The following is a 19,963-nucleotide window of genomic DNA, read 5'->3' as shown; positions in this document are numbered from 1 at the left end:
GAGTGAAATGTGTCCGCAAAAGACAGCTCAAGAGTCATTTCAGGAGGTACGGTAGCACGGTGGTGTTCATAAATACTGACCGAGTAGCTGGACGAGGTTCGGGTGTTTAACCTCCTTCATAACGCCTGCTTCTTTCAGAAATTCTTCAACTTCCATGGTGTCCTCCTGTCGTTGTGGAAAATAGAATAAAATGTAAAAAGAAAAGAGGAATTTTATCAGTGGGTTGGACGGCTGGGAACAAGTAACATGCAGTATCACGTGTATTACCAAAGTCTGCCTGCAGATGGCGACCTATAACCACTTTTACAATTCAGCTTCCAACAATAAAGTTCAGTTATGATAAGAGGGACTTCTTCTTACCTTGAGTGTCTTGACAGCCACCGTGAGGTTGTACTTCTTCCACACTCCCACGTACACCTCTCCATACTGGCCTCCTCCCAGCTTGTGCTTCATGGTGATGTCTGTGCGCTCCATCTCCCACTTGTCGTGGATGGGCGACACACCGTACACTGTGGGCTTGTTGCATTTGGGTGCTGGGTAGTGCAGGGTGGTGACCAGGCCATCGGCTACAGTGGAGTGATGGTGGACGAGCTCGGCCAGGGTGGCGAAGCGGCTCTCGGACGTCACATACACCTGAGAGGGGAGGCGTGGAGGTGGGTGAAGACAAAGGAAAGGATGAGAAGAAGGACAGAGTTAATAAATGCTACCAAAGTCCCAGCACCAACTATTGTCAACCACTCTAAACTCTTCATTCTACCTTTCCATCAGAGGATGTGTTGATCCGGTAGTGGTAGACTCTCCCCTCATAGCGGAGAGAAATGGACAGCTGTCCGGGGCTGCTCTCGCTTTCCCGGACCAGGAAACTGCCGTTGATGAGGGACGAGAGCAGGTACTCTGCGGCGCTGCGTGACACGGGCCCATGGTACCAGCTATGCTTCTCCAGACTGTTTACTGGCGTGATGTAGTTGGAGGGCACCCAACCCTGGCCGTTCTTAGAGCGTACCTCGCTCCACTCCCCATTCTGGTTGTAGCCCAGCACACGCAGCTTCTCACCTGAACACAGGGAGGGGCAACTTGTAAGACTTGATCTCATGGTGATATAATCAGTGGCGGCATGGAGTGGTGGTTAGAAAGATTAATATGGTGAAAGAGCCATCATGTGTACTGCTAAAGTGCCCTTTAAAAAGAGACTACAGCTAATCAGTTCTTGAATAAACCCTGCAAGCCACTAAAAAGTGAAGATAAAAATTCTCTAATTATAAGTCTAAAGAATAGACTCTTGTATTTTATGAATAAATATTTGACGCTGATTACAGGAGTTCATTCAGTTTTCTTTCAGATTCCTTAGAGAGACACTTATCAGGTCACAGCGTTGGTCATCATGTCTTAATAACAGGTCACACAGGAAAGAGGAGTCATGGATACAACATGCCTCTCATTGAAACTACATCAAAAGCTACAGAACAATGATAGGGTTGAACTGCATATCTGTCATAGAGGGCTAGGCAAAACCAGGCGTGTAGAGACTTGGTTTGTTGTCTCTATCTCCTTCTGTCTCTGACGTCAGCACAGGAGACATGAGTGAGCAGAGCGGCTGATGTGCTTGAGATTGGAGGAGAGGGGGTGGGGGGACCATCAGTGTAACTGAATGAAGCCGTGATCAGTCCTGCCGGTCTGATGAAGGATTGGAGAAAGAGGGGAGGGAGGAGTCTAGCTACCTCTGCACTTCCACCACACATCCTCACTGCCTTTTCTTCCTGTCCAAATCCGTCTTTATCTCTCCCACCACTCAGACTCAAAGTTTTACCCACAAAGTATCCCTTAACCCCTTGAAATCTTTCATCATCAAAAGGTTACCTTTTAGTGGGCGTTCAGACAGAAAACAGCGGCGTGTTATAACAACACAAGATACCGGTGAGACAATGAAATTTGATCCAGGAGGTCCAGGTGGAGTAACAAATTAATGCATTTAATAGCTCATCAGATGCCAAAACACTGCACAGCAGTTTATAATACTCACACAACTCTGAAAAGTTATCACGGCGGCAACTATTTGAACTTTCGTTGCGAGGTAAACAGTAGAAATAAACAAATTACAAAGTTATCCACCATTTCACGCAGGGCTGGAGTCGATCTGAACGCTTTAAGCTTTAGGCTATCAAGACTCAGTTGCATGATGCCTTAAACTGTGAGAAAGAGCAGACATTTAACCACAGTAAGTCTAGTCAGTCAGTCAGTCAGACAACCAAGGCCTGCTAACATGTAACCACTAACCAGAGCTGCACGTCTAGCTCTTAAAGCGAAACATTCTGTGCTAGCAATCCACAGAGCTACATTAAACAGAGATGGTTATCCGCATCCAGCCCACCAATCCATCAGTCTCCTCTGTGTCTGTACGTTCTGTGGGAGTGGAAACACTGACTGCCTCCCTGCCTCACATTAGGAGCCATGTGTGCCTGAAGCTGGGCCCTGGCTAGCCTGGCCTAGCCTGGTCTGACCTGGCACAGAGCAGAGACAAAGATTAGCCCCAGACACGGGCATGCTAAGTCCCTCTCTCTGATCAGCCCCTTGCCCGCTGTGCTCATCCACCTGTTATTATTACAGTTGAACATATTCCATATTAACGCAGCATTAGAGGCACGCTGGGGTGTTTCCAAAGAGCGGCACAGATAGGAAAAGTGCAGCGGAGCCTGGGAGTGCACATGTGCTCGCATGTGGGCAGAAATCTCCGATTCACTCCATGAGTCAGGGTCTAAACATCATTTCCATCCCGGGCAGCTGCCATGGAAGTCTTAAAACGATGGATAATTAACACTCTGCCACGTTTAATGTTTTAGATCGGTTGGGGACACAAGCCGGGCTGTCTCTGGATAATATTAAGAGGGTATTTTAAGTTCATTACTGTGTAGAGAGCTGGTTGACCGGTTAACTGCTGCTAATTTAGAGGAGGAGGTTTGGCCTGAAGACAGAGTGTGTCATAAGAAATAGTGAAAAGATTAAGACATAGTATAAGTATCACTGGTATTTTCTGTCTGCACAGATAACATTTCCTTGCTACAAGCTCCGAGATTATTTTCAGTGGATGATAAAGTATAAAAACGTTTGGCTCACAGGTGGTGTAAAAGAGGAATGAAGAGTGTGTGGGCGAGTGACAAAGAAAAAGCTATAGGCTGGGGGTCACACATATACCAGCTGATGTCATGACAGGCTGCTATTATAGTGACGGTTTAATGCGCTCTATTGACACACAACATTCCTGAGGCATAACTACACTTTTACTCATCGAACATTTTTTCAGCTAGGAGTTTCTGACCTGCCAATCACAGGCACCGCCTCGAGGTGTGTTACCAGTGACTCTTCCCTAAATGTAAGGAAATCCCTCTGCTCTGTCGCAACAAATGTCAACAGTGATGATCGGGAAGGCACGTCACGTAGCTGATCAATGACTTTCAGTGATGATGCCTGAAGGGAGTGTGCTGGAGGGCAAGTCTTTCAAGTCTTGTTTCGGCACATACCATGACGAAACCATCCACATTAATCAGTTGTTGCAATTAATTTACAGTGAATCAGAGAAAAGAAATGACAGTACCACGCTTCTTGTTGTTTACCTTTAGTGATGCTGAGCGTGTTGTCTCCGCTGGCGACAAAGTCATAAAGTGCAACGAAGAGGTTGGGGTCGCTCTCGGCCGCCCCCAGCAGGTTCTCCTTGGAGCTCCAGCGCACGGCCTCCGTCAGCGCTGCGGAGTCCAGACCGAACGGCCGGTGGAGAGCTTCTGGAGGAAGAGAAGAGGCAATGGAGAGAGAGAGAGAAAAGTTAAACCATATGACAAATGTGACTGAGAATGCAACATCATTTGCACAGGTAAACAATAATGGAAAAAAGTAGCCTCAATCGTAGACAGAAACCCATTACAATAACTTGTTTTGTGTCTAATAATCAGCACAAACCGATCACAAAAAGCTATTCCAATACCATCCTGAGGCGAAAAATACTTGGCTAGCAGGGTAGCTGAGGCAAGATGTCCTCTAACTAAATGATACAGATTGAATTATAATCCCTAGATTCCATGTTGCAGATGGTCTACCTGTCTGTCCAGGCTGTTTGAACCCTGTGCGGAGATTACGGCCGTTCAGAGCCGTCCACTCTTCCTCAAAACTGCTGCTTGCCTGCAGGCACCTCAGAAGCATTACTTTAACCAATCCACTCTCTGAAGAGCTATGTAATTACTGGCTAAACACACCGTATCCAGCCCGAGCCAGGTAAGATCTAAGGTGGGAGTGGTTTTGTATGTGTGTATTATACGGCGAGCACGAGGGAGGAGCTACGACATTGTGCTGGGAAAGATTCTCACCCTGCACAAGATGCAGTGATTACCATAGCTACATAACACACACCCACAAGCACACCATGAACTAGTACATGCGTGGCTTACACGTACTACACTCAACAGCTGCTGCCAAAGTCGCTGCATGTCTGGACAGCTGCTGAGCGAGTGGGAGAGGAAGGTGGTGAAATGGAGGGACAAAGAATGGAGAACTACTGTACTGCAGTACAACCAACTTTAAAATGGGAAAGCCATTACTTAGCATGTTTTTTCTTGCCTCAAAAAGGTGCAAGCAGCGACTCAAACATAGTAATTAACCTTGATTTATTCTTTTAAATGTACACACAGTTCATAAGTCCTACATTTATAAAAGTGTTCTGTTTTTGTTAAGACTGAGTCAGAGAGGTGTTCATTTCACTCTATGGTTTGTAATTGTGGTATAATTTTATAGGATTGCATTACACCGAGCTGTGTTTATATTTTATCCACGTAACCAAAGTATTAAAAAACAAAAGGGAAAGCAGCAATACAAACCCTGTTACAAATGACAAAAGACCATAAACAGAGGTGATCTGGCTGCATTATTTTAAATAGCGGCTATATGTCTTTTTGTACACATACAGCCCAAAATAAAACGTGGTTTGGCAGTGAGCTACATCAGCACAGACTAGTCATCATTTCTTTCTAATGGTGTGGTCTTGAATCATGCACGCTGATTTTTATTTTAGTCAGAATGAAACCAAATGGCTAAAGTAAGGGAAAAAAAATCACAATGCTATGATTTGGAGAAGAGAAAGAGACACATTAGGCACTTATGAGGACAACTAAAAGTCATCTTCCGGTTTTCAACATCTGCTGTTGCAACAAGCTGCTACCACCTCCACATTCAGGCATTTAACAAGTTTAACAATGAAACTAGTTGATTCACAAAAATTTGTTAGTTAGAATTTGATATATGTCCTAGGTCTAGTAATAGAACAGCCAACCAGTCTAACTAGGACTGTCCTCGACCAAAGAAATTCTTAGTCGACTAACACACATTTTATCAACTAATCGATTAGTTGTTTTAATCAACAGATCTGTGAGTTTCTCTACAAAGAATCACACAAAAGCACCACTTTAAATCTTGTGTTTACCACAGATGTGCTCATAAGTTTCTTAGAAATAAGTCATTCATCATGAACAAGGCAAAATAAAATGACTAATCAACTGAAGAAATCATAATCGATCGAAAGGAAGCTGGTTTAAAATAACAATTGTGATTAACACAAACACAAAAGCAGCTGACTGTGACTCTCAGCTGATGTTTGAACAATCACACGCAGCTCAGAAACTTAACATTTCTTTTCAGATTTGGTTTTTAATATGAGAATTGAGAACCAAAACTTGATAAATGCTGGATGTATGTCAGTGAGAATGATGCAGGCTTTTCACTCCAAGCATCTGAGACACTGGCATGACTTTATGCAATTAAAACATGTTAAATACTTCCTTTTTCCTTAGAACAGTTTGCAAACTCAAAGTACTGAGTGAAATCTGTGTGCCATAATTGCTCTAATCTGGCAAAGTTGGCAGAAATTCATCAAGAAACTAAGTAGTTAGTCCGCACCATGTGGCAGACACATGCTATGCATGTGGATGAGAGCAGAGAGCTATGTTCAAATCATCACTCAATAATATCTTTCTCCTTTGCCAAACAATTTAGCTCAACATTGTCCAGTCTGTCCACTAAGCTTCCACATCTACACACACACACAATGCCTGCCCATCTTTGTTCTGGACCAGCATTTAAGACAACATGACAAGATATTTAGTCTCATATAATAATGTAGATATACAGTATGTCCTTGGTCTAGTAATAGAACAGTCAACCAAATTAACAAATACAAAAGCAGTGTTATGCAACCAAGCTAAAAGGAAGCTGATGTAAAATGTGACTAAGACAAACTGGACTCTTAAGGTCAGCTAATGTGTGAACAATCACACACAGCACACACATTTAATATTTCTTTAAGATTTGGTTTGTAATTTGAGAATTGAGACCCCAAACTTGATACATGCTAGATGCCAGACAACCTTTGAGGAAGTCTGTGAGAATGAAGCAGGCTTTTCACTCCAAGCATCTGAGACACTGGCATTGCGTAATGCGATTATTAAATACTTCATTTTTCCTTAGAGCAGTTTAGGTTGGCCCGTGCAAACTCAAAGTATTGAGTGAAATCTGTGTGCAGAAATTCATCAAGAAATTAATCATTTTCCATTGTTAGTCCGCACCATGTGGCAGGCACATGCCATGCATGCAGATGAAAGCCGAGTTATGTTCAAATCAACGCTCAATAATATCTTTCTCCTTTGTCAAACAATTTAGCTCAATATTGTCTAGTCCATCCACAACGCTTGCCCACCTTTGTTCTGGACCAGCATGCACTGCAGCGCGGCACTGGCCGTGACCTGGCTCAGCCACAGTTCCCAGTACATCTTCTGCCCTGGTCTTGGTCAGCTACCAGTCCGAGTATCCAAAGAAATACCGATTTTCTCCGAACAGTTTTAAAACTCAGCTGCGTGTCTACGTAGACTGAAAAGCACAAGTGTGCATTCTCCCGGAGCACAAGCTGCTTCTCTAAACCATCTCCTTCACTGCGGGAGAACAAATGCTGTACGTGAAGCAATCTCAGAGAGAGACGGAGACCCCCCAGACAAAGTATTTACCCATGCTGTCCTTGGATCAAACCACCTAAACTTCTGAAGTTACAGTAGTGACTACTAGCAGCCTCCTGCTGGGAACTCCCTACTAGCTTTGATGTGGCCTAGGGGAGTCAAGGTTTCCTAGGTCCATCTGGAGAGCACACACATCCATGACTGATGGTCTCTGCGGTTTAATGCACTGTAAGGGACGGCAAAACGTGGCAGAGAGAGGGAGCGAGAAAAACGTGTGGTAAAGGGGGGTGGGGGGGGGGGGTGTATATACAGAGGTAGGGGGGGAGGGCAGGGTGTATGGTATGGAGGAAAGTTGAGTTGGATGTGACGTGTGTGTATGTGCAGTGTGGGAGTGTGTGAGGCGCTGTGGCCAACAGCAGATGGCTGGTCTTGTTCCCCTGGGGTGGGAGGGTGAGTCGGGGGGGGGGGGTCCTATTGACCCACACTTTTCTTCTGTGTGTGTGTAAAAGTGTGTAATATGCATGACTACAACTGCTGCGGCCAGGCTGAGCCAACTGTCAGAGCTGCTCCTCTTACATAGCTACATATCACATCACTCCTCTCAGGAATGTTTTTAATGAAATACTGATATTATGCTACACACGTTTGTCAAAGGTCTCGATTTGAGGAACGTCTATTCCAGTCATCCCAGACAAACAGAAACTCAATCACTGATTAGTCAAGTACTCCGCGGCGCAAATCAAATAACCTAATTACATCAAACTGTTTTCATGGCATGATCCAGCTTCATTAAGTCGATCATATTTCTTAAAATCGCTTCTAAATCCTTCTTATGCCTGACTAAAAAGCGAGATGCTGTTCCACTTGGCCGAGCTCAGACCTCATGTGCTAGCTGGATGGTTTGATTGAGGGAGCAGTTGGTCTGCGTGGGGTATGTCGTGTGCCCGTCCGGGTGCCTCAGTGTGTGTGTGTGCTGTGAAGTGAAGCACATGTGCGTTGTGAAGAAACGACGGCTTTGTGTTGAGCGGAGCAGAAAGGGTATTTGCAAGTCTGGAGGGGCACGCCAAGCTTGCACCCCCTAAGACAGCTGGGACAGAGGTGACCCTGGTCCTAAGGCACACACACGCATAACATGTAGACACACATCAATGGTGAGACTATCTCCTTGGCTGTCCACCACAACCCTGCTGCTTCCCCTGCAGCTGTTTGTACGAGAGTCTGTGCCTCCATGTGTCTATAAAGCTTCACCAACCCGCCTTCTTGTGCCAAAGTATGAAACAACACAATAACATCACTTTACACACCCTAATCAAAAACAATACAGATCGTATCTGAAGCGTGACCAGCGAGGTATGGGTGTATTTTTAGCAGCTGGAGAACAAAACATAGCAGCATGACATCCAGAAATAACCCTACAGAGCGGCGCACATAGTGATGGAGGTGGTGTGGAGATAGACGGCTGGCTGCCTGCAGGAAGTCTGAACAAAAACCTGAGACAATGCTGGATGAGACCCACGTACACATGACATTACATAAGCCTGTAGGACAGGCCAGATCAGATCCTGTGGAAGACTCACTGACAGACAAGATGAAGAATACGGGTGAGTCATAGATTACTACACAAAAAGGAGGGCTGGAGCCTGAGACACTGGTTTCCAGTAGGGCTGTGTATTGACGAGTATCTGGCGATACGATACGCATCATGATACTGGGCTAACAATTCAATATATTGCAACACTACAAGCAAGGCGATGGCAGTGGCAGAAGCATAAACTGGGCATGTCTGTTAAGTGGAGACTCATGGGTAAAGTGGAGAGCCTTCTCGGCAAGCTACTATGACGTGGTTGGTACCAATGGATTCCTTAAGTCTTCTAGTATCATATGATGCCAGTTCCTTCAATCTAGCTTTAAAACTGAGCACAGTACAACCTCCGAAAGATCTTATAGCGGTCGGACCCGACGGCGGGCCATTGAATTTTTAAGAGTTTAATTAAAAAGAGAATCGATACAGTATCACACTACAAAATATCGTGATACTCGTGTATCGATATTTTCTTACATCCCTAGTTTCCAGTAATATGTTGTTATCTAGTAGCAACATATTTGATGATCACATTGTGTCTCACTGATAAATCATGTTGTAACAGCTCTTTGTTTTTGTTCAAACTGTCTGATGAACACAAAAACATATCGACATGATATTGCCATATCGCCACTAATGGAGATTTGAAAGAAATTTCAATGTTAGGGAAAGGAGAGGAGAACTCAGGTCAAGTCAGGTTTATTAATATAGCCCGTCACCTAGTGTTCAAAGCTATTGTGATGGGCATTCGTCTTCATTTTCAGATGTTTTGTAGACCAAACACTAATCGATTAATCGAGAAAATAATCGCCAGATTAAACGGTAATGAAAATAATCATTAGTTGCAGCTCTATACAGTATTCAACCAGGAAAAAAAAATCAAAACTACTAAGTACAGGATACAAGATATAATGAAAAACTGCAAAGTAATAATTACAATGTACTACGGAGGGCTGGCACAAAGGCTAAATGTCAATCAAACAGCCTATGCAATACTTTTCTTGAAGCTTTTAATGCAGTGTATTTCTATTACGGCTGTCCTCAACCAAAGAAATTCTTATTCGACAAACACTCATATGACTTCGTCGACTAATCGATTAGTTGATTTAATCGCCAAAGCTGTAAAACTGAGTTTCTTTGTTGATTTAACAGAGTAAATGTTTAACGAATTTATCAGTCAAGATTAATCAATACTGAAAAAACACTGTTAGTTGAACTGAAGTTAACATGCTTGTTTCTAATACAGGATTTATGAGCAATCCATCTACAGTTTGAGAGGCAGTCCATAGCTGGAGAGAAGAGAGAGGAGAGTCAGTTGTTGTTCATGAGGACTGGACAAAGGACAATAGCCTCATTAATGCCACATCACAAGTGTGTGTTTGTGTTTGTGTGTGTTTGTGTGTGTGTGTGTGTGTGCGTGTGTGTGTGTGTGTACTGACTCAGGAAGATATTCCCCTCAAGGACTAGAAATTTATCGTGTGAAAACAAGAGGGAAATACCCGATCAGTTCATCAGCAGTGGAACTATTATATACAGTATATACACTCAATAACCATATACATGTATGCACTTGTCTTGTGCCCACAGATCACACCGGTACATCAATGAGACCCCCACCTTTTACAAATCCTGGCAAACCTCTGAGTAAGTAATTCTACACGTACATACAGGCCAGCCGCTGCAGGGAACGCCCGTGAACGTTCCCTTTTCATCTCTGTCTATGCAGCCACTGTGTTGGCTGTCTACAAGGGAATACATCAATTAGGGAGTGGACAAACACCAGTCTGGGCCTAAGGGCCAGTGGATCATCCTGGAACGGAGAAGATCCACAGCTCACCCTGCCCTGCCCTGCCCTGCTCCTCTCAGGGCTTGTTATGGGTTAATAATGGGCTCTAAGTGCTTCCCTCTAGGTGTGCTGGCAACAAAGCTAAGTGCTCCTTTATGTGACAGCAGAGACGCTGGGTGGCATATGATGACTTGAAAAATGCCTCGTTAAAACTAGACTGGTCTGCTTCACATATAGTGTAAATAGATATACAGTTTGACATGCTAAGGCCAATTCTATATTGTTAATAGTTTATTATATTTTGATTAGAGCTGTCAATCGATTAAAATATTCAATCGTAATCAATCACATGATTGATTACGATTGTAATCATGTTAATCATGAGTAAACGCAAAGTTACTCCAAAGTTAATCATGAGTAAACGCAAATTATCACACATTTTTATCTGTTCAAAATGTACCTTAAAAGGGAGATTTGTCAAGTATTTGATACTCTTATCAACAGTGGGCAAATATGCTTGCTCTAAGCAAATGTGTGTATATATGTATTATTGTAAATCAATTAACAACACAAAACAATGACAAATATTGTCCAGAAACCCTCACAGGTACTGCATTTAGCATAAAAAATATGCCCAAATCATAACATGGCAAACTCAAGCCCAACAGGCAACAACAGCTGTCAGTCTGTCAGTGTGCTGACTTGAGTATATTTGTTATGCTAAATGCAGTACCTGTGAAGGTTTCTGGACAAATGACTTGCCCCAAACTGCATGTGATTATCATAAAGTGGGCATGTCTGTAAAGGGGAGACTTGTGGGTACCCATAGAACCCATTTTCATTCACATATCTTGAAGTCAGAGGTCAAGGGACCCCTTTGAAAATGGCCATGCCAGTTTTCTCCTCACCAAAATTTAGCGACAGTTTGGAGCATTATTTATCCTCCTTCCCGACAAGCTAATATGACATGGTTGGTACCAATGAAAAAACTGAGCCCACTAACTCTGAAAGATCGATTGTGTTAACGCGCTAAAGAAATCAGTGGTGTTAAAACTAATTTGCGTTAACGCATTATTATCACATTAACTTTGATAGACCTAATTTCGATACAAACAAATTACAGAGTTAACCTGAAGTCATCCACGCTCTCTGACCTGTTTGGTGTATGTGCTTAAATTTATCATTCAGTCTTTGTGATGTTACATTTAAAAAAGGCAAAAACATGCCTTAGGATTGTTAATCTTTAGAGACCCACATAGATCCATTTTTGTCTTTTTTAGGGGGGGTAGGGGATCTTAGGGGGAGATAGCAGGTCAGCAGATGTAGTAGATGTCACATAGAAGTGGTGTACATCATCTGAAAGCTGGGGACCTGAAGATTAATTTGAGATGCAAGTCAGCACTGTGTCAATTTGTTCTAGCCATAAATAAAAAATATTTAAATATATTAATTTTTGCAGCAATTTTTGGGTTGATACCGTTTGTTACACAGATTTGATGCTAACTTTAACCATTTTTGACAACTGGAGAATTGATAAAAGTGATACCATATCTTCACATTAGCTTTAAAACCGAGCCTGCTACAGCCTGTTAGGCCTCGCTCAATCCCTAAGTTATAAAAAGAAAGTGTGTTTTTTCTGTCCAGCAGAAGCCATAACTTTACACGAAGGTACACTGAATGGAAATATTTCACTGACATGACTACAATAGATGTCAGAGCACTATCCTCGGTGCAGATCTGCCTGCTCTTGTCCAACACATTATGCAATGTACGTCTGTCTGTGTGGGTGATGTAAAATGTCTGGCAGAGGTGTGTGTTTATGTTCTCAAATCCCAACAGGTAGAGAGGTGTGTTCACTGCAGCAGATCTCCAAATCCTTAAAAAGTACACTCTCCTCCTCGCTGCCTCCTCCTTCTTTGCTGCGAGGGTTTACAGAAGCACCCGAGGACTAATCTTGATGTCTGAACAACTAATCTGTGTGTGGTGTGGTTAAGCTGTGATAGGGTGTAGGTTTAAGCTGCTTTACAATGACTCAGTTTAAAGAACTGACCGGAGCCCGAAGGGAAGATTTTACTTCCACTGCGGCGCTCTTAGTCAGACAGCTGAGATGCCTCTGGCTGCCAAAACAGCCCAGTGGAGCATCCACATTCACTATACATGCCATTACTCACTCATACGGTCCGTCTACTCATCTTACATATACTGTATCAGATTCATTCTGGATTAACTGTATTATTTATCTAGTGTAATGATAACACATAACATGACAATGGAGCAGCCAGGTGGCAGAGCTATTGATTATTTGCAATGAATTAACCAAGAATGAAAAATCCCCTGTAATCCTTCATCGAGCAAATCACTAAAAGTCATTCTCAGAATAATCACAGACAGGATATTTGAGGACAGCAGGGCCACAGAGGGCATATTAAGGATTTCTGACTGACTGGTCGGTAGGGGTGTAAGAAAATATCGATACACTTGAGTAAGGATGCACCACGATATGGACTTTTTCCAGCTGATAACCCATAACAGATAATTACCCACTTTCAAATTCACATTTTTGTATTTTAAAAAGAAGTTCATAACCTGTAGTTTATGCACACCTGAGGGTAAGAAATGCTATGATGTAGTGAGCAAAGATGGATGATTTAATATTCCATAGCTCTGACCTAACCATATCTAACTGAAATCACTATTGTTAACACTACAGAAACAAAGAACAGGCTCTGACTCTTGAAGTGTTTATTTCTTTTTTCCTGGTAAAGCACATAAAAAAACTTGTGATGCAAATTGCAATCATGTTGTCTTCCTCTGAAACTGTGAAAAACATTCACACTGGCAACGGCATGTTTGTCTCTTTTAGTAGAGTCGTTCCGATACCGTTATCGGAAATGTGTCTGATACTGCCCACAATTCGGGATTGGTATCGGCGAGTGTGCCGGTCTATGCACCGATCCAATACCATCATTTATTAACCCGGAAAACATCAAGCTGTTTAACCGGACACCAATTCTTCTTCGCCGCTCCAAAACAGTAGCCTTCACTGTGCTGTTGCTCTGGATGTAGTCATCCACTGACTGGATAGTCCGTAGTAAACAGCTGTTTATACATCTATATATATATTTGATCACGCTGGTATCGGATTGGTGCTCAGTATCGACCGATAACGCAAGTTCAGGTATTGGAATTGGTATCAGGAAGGAAAATGCTATGATGTTACACGGACTGTGATAATTGCAAATACAGAACCCGTTGTTCTTAATGCATTTGTTTTTATTTATGCATATGGCGGTGTGTTCTTTATACTATGACAGTTTCCAAAAATTTGATAAAAAAACAAAACAGTATCGAAATATAGTGAATCGTAACCCCTGTCGCCAGGTTCTTACCGATACACAGCCCTATGTGGTCAGTAGGACGTGCTGGATAATGCTCAGAAAGAGCTGCACCACATTACAACTTCACTCACAAGGACAGAGAGAAAGACAGTGTGTGAATGTGTATATGCATGTGTGGGTGTTTACAGTAAGTGTGTGAAAGTGTGCATTTCTAGCCAAGTCTCCAGCCTGCAACCCAGAAGATAAGCAGCAGAGATAATGCCAGCCACAGAGGACCGATCCTGGAAGCAAATCAATGCTTAACAGACTTGGCACGGGGACTGCCCCCTTTTCCTACCCCCATATCTAATTTTTTTTCCCTGCTGCACCATTTCAGCTTAAGAGTGAAAACTGCGATTTAACCAGGAGCCACTACAACAATTTGGCCAGACCTCTTACACAACTTTTAAACATTTGGTGTTTTTAAGCTGACAGATGCGAGGGGTGGCTTCACCATCTGCACAGCCAATCGCTCGCTGTTCTGATTAATCCTCTCTCTTTAATGATATAAGCTGCAGAGAGCCGAGGCCAAGGAAGAGAAACTAGGACTGTGGGTTTCTTTGGGAACTTCAGAAGGTTGACTGGTAGCAGATGCAAAGGCTCAAGGCTACAACTGGGAGTTTGGGCACAGAAGCACGCCATCGCAACACAATAAACTTCCTCAGTTCTGTTAAACTTTTCAGAATCTTCAGTCATTATTTGTTCAATTTCTTAAGATATGACTGCAAATTAGTTAAATGAATTGTGTTTTCAGAGCGGTAACATTAGATTACGACAGTAATCAGACAGTAAGGGTTGTAGACAGGCAGATCTGGTCAACTGCAGGGACTAAAAGCAGAGGCTCAGGCTGGGGGATAGAGGTAGTACAGGGCAGGCGCGGGATGAGGACAAAGGCACAGAGAGACATAAATTATTTAACACACAACCATTACAGAGTGCACAATGGTACATGCAGTCTTTAGATATAAAACATGACTCATTTTGTTAAAATTATATGCACAGAAACACTATTCTCCATCTAATCACACTTATTCCCAACTCTGAGACAATCAGTCAGACTCATCAGTTTTGCCCTAATTTCTAGCCAGTTTCACTAAGAGGAGGTGTGGTCATGGCTCCTCCTAGTGGTTACTGGCAGTCACTAGGACTGACTAACTAGTTTTTATCACCAAATCATCTTGACTCCAGGATATTATCTTTTAAAGCCTATTAAAATCTCACCCGAAGCTGCTTAAGCGTTTGAAACTCAATTGTCCCCAGATATTACAGTGGCTGCCGTGTGACGTCTCCTGGTTGTCGGTGGGGGAGGGGTTTAGCACATAGGAGTCCACAGAAAAGTGGATTTGTCTCTAATCTAATTTCACCCGTGATGCAAATCAGCTTACGTCCTTGGATCCTGGATCCAGGCATTTCTCTTCTCCTCTGGGCAAGCTTTAACAGTGCTGCACTTTAGGTACAGCCGGCTCTACGTTCACTATCAGCATACTGCTGCCAAAGAAATATTCCAATCCGCTCATCTGCCCCAATTTCTATGATCTTCTTAGAGTAAAAATAGATCAGCCGATCGCTTTGTTGATTTTTTATAAGGAAACGTCAGTTACCGGTTCTTTACACAGTCAATACACCAATCACTCCGACACATCCCGATTTTGTTATAAGCAAAATGTAGGTTTCATTTAAGAACCGGAGACATGTGAAAGTGACAAAAGCAATAAACTGTTGTGCAACCTTAATGAGGCCAATTTTTCAGCAGATTCACTCTTCTGTGTCACTGCAGTGTGCATATCAGATGAACCCACTGCAGAGATGGAGATCTCTGAACTCCTGACTAGGCTAAAGGGTGAACCATCAATATGTTACAGCCACTGATTCACCAATACTGCACTTCAACCAAGGTGGCTGTCTGGACAGCTACCCTGTGAATCAGCACAGAGGCGCTCTGCTCCCTGTCTGTCCTTGTTTAGCTCAGTGTTTTCTAGCTGGCCTGTCAGTCTAGTGGGGCAAACATTGTCTTGTTGGGAGACAGGGATGCTCAATAAGTGATGAGCCGAGGAGAACTGCTGCACACCTGAGCGGGGGACAGGAGCTGACTCGCCTTGTCTAAAGTGGAGGAAGAGAAAGAAAACTACAGACGTTGAAAAGAGCTAGACATGAAGGGAAAGGGAAGACAGAGGCCACTGGGCCAGACATATTAACAGCCAATTTACACCGACGGCCTCCAGCCTCGTGTTTATCCCCCTAAAATGACTCAGTGGTTTCAGGCATACTGATAGAAACTCTAGTGGGAGCATGAACGCATATGACACCCACTGATACTCTGGAAAAGACAGGCAGCGACACACAGGCATGAGTTCAACAGACATTCCTCATACACTGGCACCTTTCAATTACACCCCAAGAAGGCATCATTTAGCCTCTGAGGTATGCTAGTCTGTTATAAAGTGGTTATGAAGCTGGATTAATAAAACCACTTCGACATGTTGATCTCTGGTAACTTTCAGCAGGAAAGACTGAAGCCATTTCTTCCTATGAAAACGATATTAAAACGCACGCTAACACTGAATTAGATCTGTTGTCACACCAACACTTCACCCCACCGCTTGACTCACAACTATGCTATCTGTTCTTGTACTTCCTTTTGCTGCCGTGGCACTTCAACTTCCCGGCATGGGATCAATAAAGTTTATCTTATCTTAACTTCCTCTTTACAAGACCCGGTCACATGGTCTCATTGTCAAATCCACAGAAAACAAATCTGGACAAGTCATCCATTCAATCAACACTACTGCTGAAAAGATTCATCAAAAGAACAGAAAAATGGTTGATTCTTTTTAGTCATTTATCCCATAAATGACTGAAGATGATTATAAATTCAAGGAGCGGTTTGATTATATATTTTGTTAACATACATCGATTCATAATATAAAAATGTGTGTTGTCAAAAATATCAGAGTATCGATACTGAAACGGTTTCATGCTCATTTTCCACAGTATTGATACACAGGTATCAGCTGCGCTTTCTGCTCTCTCTTCTCTCTGACAGGGAGTTGACACACACACACACACACACACACACCGCTATTCATTGACCATTATTATTATTATCATTATTATTATTAATAATCCAAATTTAAAATGGCATGCCCTCAATGTTGTGTCAATTGGTCCCTGTGGAATCGAATATCAATATTTTTCACGGTATTGTATCAAAAATAGAAATTCCAGTATTGTGACACTGACAACACTATAACATACTTGTTTTGTGGCTTTTAGTCAACTTAACAACTGAAACACATCAATTTAGGCTTGTGACGTGTGAGTATTTAGATTGTGTGACATTTTGCAAACTAAACGATGAAGTAGCTTATAGAAAATTGTTTATTTCTAGCCCTAATTAACACTGACTTCCTAACGACAAAAATAGCCTCCTTAAAAGAACAGGTCCAAATGTCACCCACAAAGATGTGCAAGACAAGTTGCATCATTATCACGTAAACAGACAACCATGAAAAAAGGCCCTTTGATAGTCAGTGGAAGACAGAGTGCACAGTCCCAAGCTTCCTCGCTTTAAGAGTCTTTGTTCTATTATTGTGTGCTTTGAAGAGTAGCAGTCTCTCTGCAGAGTGGCTGTGTGTGACTGCATCCTGGCTGCTATAAAAAGGCCACTCCTGCCCCGACATCGGAGAGAACAGAGCTGTGCAGACACTGAGTGGTGCTGCACTTAGTAGGTCTGTCTGTCGGTCTGTGTACGAACTTCTAACTGAGGACGGTTACTTTTGAGGTGTTCAAGCAGCCAGGAATTGAACATTGAACATGTGTTTCATTCCCAAAAGCTTGAACCTTCGATGTGTCCTTGCTCACTGCAATGGTGTGAGGAGGACGTTGGGTCTGGGGACATCAGAGGAAACTAGGAAAGTTATGCCAGTAGTTTTACATCTATGAAGTGACCATCCAACAGAGGACACATAATAGGAGAAACAAAGCCAACTGCAGGTAGACTAGGGCTGACCCGAATGCTTCGAAGCTTCGACCGTTACCATAGTAATCAACCTCCAAATCAGTATTTGAATGCTTTGGGTTTTTTTTTTTATATAAAAGTATGTTATAATAATGTTTAAACCCGAAATAGCCCATGAAATCATGAATAATGTCCCACAACATTATTCATATTCCACATTATTATTAGTCATGGATATCGCTGTTAGTTGTGTGTACACGGGTGCATGTGTGTGTACAGTAGTGCGGCAAGGGCGCTGTCCCAGGCACTGAAACGGAGGAGATGGAGACACACAGACAGAAGAACATGTCAGCCTGCTGTGCCGCGCTGTGAGGCGAAGCTTCAAAATACCTTCGACTAACACACAAAGAGAGACGTAAAGCTAAACCGTGTGTGGGTGCTTTCTTGAGTGCCATGTAAAACACATTGAGTATTGAGAAAAAAAAAAGTATGAATAAAATGCATTATTATAATGATAATGATGATATTATGCACACCACCAAGTAGGCATCCTGTCATCACCATTACTACAGGCCCAGATCAGCCACTAAGAGATCCTGCCTAAAGGGAGACAGCTGGGAGAATGGAGGCAGACCATTAGGGGCACGGAGGAGAGAGATAGATAGAGATATACTGTAGATGTGCACTGTTCTCCATGACTAACAGAGAAGATAACGATATCAATCCATAGCTTGAGTGAAGAAAGGAGGTTGAACACGCTTCAACCGTTACACAAGGAATAGTGGGCCTCTCCGGTGATCGCAGAATACGGCAATCTTGTAACAGGAGAGACTTCAGAGACCAGGTCCAAAGCACACTTAACACACTAACTGGAGCACACGGATTTAAGACAATCAACTTTATTAGAAGACTAACGTTTCGACGCCAACTGCGTCTTCATCAGAGTCAAACCGATCTGAGAATCACATCCTCTTAAATAACCTCCCTTAGTTGGGAACTGATTCAGCATAGGCTGGTAAAATGGGGAGGGAACAATAAGCTGCATATATGTGACATACATCCATGTACATATGTCAAACATTATTTAGTAAGAATAATAATAAACACCACGTATCACAACGGTAAAGGTAAATACATCCAAATATCATAAGCATCTTAAATATCTTAAATAACACATACAGATTGTGCGCTCCATTGTGCTTTGGACCCGGTCTCTGAAGTCTCTTCTGTATCAATGCATATCCATTTGCTCTGAGGCAGGAACATGGGTGATGGGGAGGTACTGCCACACCTCTTGTTTTGTGAGTGCCTTTCTATACATGACTACTATAACCCACATTATATTCATGTAATACATGAGTCACCTCATGCATTCACTGATCACGTGAGAGAGGCTATTAAAATATAATCGCTTTAAACTTTGATGTTTGCATGACAGAAGGTGACTTTGAATAATTCACATACATTTTCCCACAGGATCAAGCTGTGTGCAGTCAGTTTGCTGAGTGTGTTGTAACAGTAGACGTTATCAGACAGAGAGGATGTAAGTGAGCATGTGAAAACCACTAGGCATTGTAATGTGAGCCTGTGGTGGTGGTGGCTGCCATAGTGAGTTAATGGTGTGGAATTGCTAACTCAATCTCCTGAGGCAGGAATCACTGTTTACCAAATCAAGTAGCATCACACTGTAGAGGGGCCTTATAGAGAGGGGAACATAGCTAGCTAACCTCTCCTAGTCATGACCCATGACTTGTCTTCCTCTTTTTCAAAAACATTGTTCCTCCTTTGGGGAACATTATGATACGATATGATAATACTTTATGTCAGACAGGTCTGAAATTTGTTTGCATCACAGCAGCTTCATTTGCAACATCACAAAAAGGACCAAGACAAGAAACAAGGATACGACTGTTTGTAACTTTTTACAGGTATAAATCTACTGGGTCGGTTTCCCATGCTCGCTCGAATATGCGTGCTCGCGTGTGGCTACGCTGTTCAGACTCCCTGTGGACACGTACCATCAGACTCCAACACAAACTACACGGAAGCACTAAAACCTCTTGGTTGTATCAAGTGAAGCCCATCTTGCAAAACAGTGTTGGCCGCGGTCGTAGTACGCGGGGGAGACCGTAGCTTCGGTCTCCAGAGCCGGAGTCTCTGCTCCTATGCCTGCTTGCCTTCACTCACACACACCGTGCTTGTTCTGGCTCCACAACACGTTCATGCACGCACATTACACACTGCAGAAGACTTCGTAGCTCTGAGAATATCTAGTGA

General features: G+C 42.9%; 1 protein-coding gene across 5 annotated transcripts in view; it reads right to left on the bottom strand.

Moving 5' to 3' along the window:
- abl2 (c-abl oncogene 2, non-receptor tyrosine kinase) overlaps window positions 1-19,963 on the bottom strand; it is a 31,159-nt gene that overhangs the window by 9,518 nt on the left and 1,678 nt on the right. For 2 of the 5 annotated variants that reach the window (XM_074635367.1, XM_074635369.1), the window contains exons 2-5: window positions 3,609-3,773; window positions 758-1,053; window positions 361-633; window positions 81-165 (exon numbers count right to left, since the gene is read on the bottom strand). In XM_074635367.1, the coding sequence (XP_074491468.1) occupies window positions 81-165; window positions 361-633; window positions 758-1,053; window positions 3,609-3,773 (819 nt within the window). Of the gene's footprint in view, window positions 1-80; window positions 166-360; window positions 634-757; window positions 1,054-3,608; window positions 3,774-4,085; window positions 4,275-19,963 lie in introns of those variants that run through there. The other 3 variants (XM_074635371.1, XM_074635370.1, XM_074635368.1) reach the window with 3 other exon arrangements.

The sequence above is a fragment of the Sebastes fasciatus genome, chromosome 5 (assembly GCF_043250625.1).
Source record: "Sebastes fasciatus isolate fSebFas1 chromosome 5, fSebFas1.pri, whole genome shotgun sequence".
Lineage (NCBI taxonomy): Eukaryota > Metazoa > Chordata > Actinopteri > Perciformes > Sebastidae > Sebastes > Sebastes fasciatus.
This window is presented reverse-complemented; position numbering and strand designations above follow the sequence as displayed.